Source organism: Palaemon carinicauda, chromosome 1 (genome assembly GCF_036898095.1).
Source record: "Palaemon carinicauda isolate YSFRI2023 chromosome 1, ASM3689809v2, whole genome shotgun sequence".
Classification (NCBI taxonomy): Eukaryota; Metazoa; Arthropoda; class Malacostraca; order Decapoda; family Palaemonidae; genus Palaemon; species Palaemon carinicauda.
The window spans coordinates 76,145,550-76,147,012 of NC_090725.1; the positions used below are offsets into that span (position 1 = coordinate 76,145,550).

Here is a 1,463-nt window from a genome sequence, read left to right on the forward strand (position 1 = left end):
GTCATCGTGATTTTGTTTTTATTGATAGCATCCCATATTTGCTTAGATAAACATACTTTCAAGTTCACACGAAAATGCAACAGAAGACATTCAGTATATACATTATATAACACTGAGTTGTATCTTCTGTCAAATTCAAATGCTACAGCCAATGTTATATCAGCAGAGTTAAAACTATCAACTTACTTCAGAATTCCTAAAATTTCATTGTTTTTATATAAAAAAAAAAAACAATAATAAAATACTCTTCCACACTTTGAAACATTGACTACCAACTTGCTTCAGAATTCCTAAAATTTCCTCGCTTTAATTAAAAAATAAAAACAATAATATAAAATTCTTTCACTTTGAAACATTTCATAAACTACACATAAAATCATATCAATGACTAACTTTCAATGAGGTTCCTGCTGTTTCCTAGATACAAAGAGAAAGAGAGAACAAGAAACATATTGGTGACGCCTTCCATACCTTTTGTACTTGATGTAATTTGACGTACTCTCCATTCTTTGGTTTCACAGGCTCAGTGAGGCCAGTCCTCGACAAAGCCTCCACCAAATCCGGACTTAAGGGCGCACTCTGTTTCTTCCCTCTGGTCGAGGACGAGCTTCGACTTATCCTAGACGGGGCAGGAGAGTTGGTAGCGGTGCTGGTTCCATTCATGGGTGACGAGGATTTACTGCTGGCTCTGGAAGGTGGCCGCGGAGAGGGCGAAGAACTCAGCGACGATGGAGACGACGAACTGGAGAAATTGGAGGAGGCGGTCGAAGAGAACATGGAGGGCGCTACCAGCGGGTGAAGGGTATCGGCGCAATGGCCCTGCAAGCTGGTGTCCAAGTGGCTTTCGGACGACCTTTCGTCCACGACGCGACCGTTTTGATGCACCGTCAGGGTGTCTTTGGTGGTCACGCGGGAGGTCATCTTCAGATTGCTCTCTACTTTGGTCACGCCTCTCAAATCGGCCCCCAAGACGGAGGCCAGCACCCTGTTGACAAGGGCCTGGTCTGGCAACCTTCCCGCCAGCAGCGCTGCCTTCAGGGCATCGCCGTCATCACCTACCAATTGCACGGGGACTCCATTGACCAGGATGACCTCCCGTTCGGTCACCCTGGTCGAGGTCACAGCATCCACGACCCGTGCTCGTCCAGCACCGAAAAGCTGGTCGACGGCCTCTTGTGGATCGACATGCGGACCCACGACGCCTGTACCTGTTTACATTAAAAACATTCATGAAGAAAACAACAACAAAAAACTACATTAAACGCCGGATGACAACCTTTCCTTTAACACCGAAACTCGCGTTAATGAAAAATACGAAACTTTAGTTTGGTTTAACTTTAATGCGTCCTCTTTCGTAAAAAAAAAAAAAAAAAAAAAAAAAAAAAAAAAAAAAAAAAAAAAAAAAAAAAAAAGAAATGAAAATATCGAAATATCACATTAATGACCCAATCATGAAAAATGGA

General features: G+C 42.9%; 1 protein-coding gene across 1 annotated transcript in view; it reads right to left on the bottom strand.

The window, feature by feature from the left end:
* LOC137647214 (serine/arginine repetitive matrix protein 4-like) overlaps window positions 1–1,204 on the bottom strand; it is a 1,442-nt gene extending 238 nt beyond the window's left edge. The window contains exon 1 of the mRNA XM_068380608.1: window positions 472–1,204. Within this exon, the coding sequence (XP_068236709.1) occupies window positions 472–921 (450 nt within the window). The 5' untranslated portion in view covers window positions 922–1,204. The remainder of the gene's footprint in view (window positions 1–471) is intronic.
* Window positions 1,205–1,463: the final 259 nt, after the last annotated feature.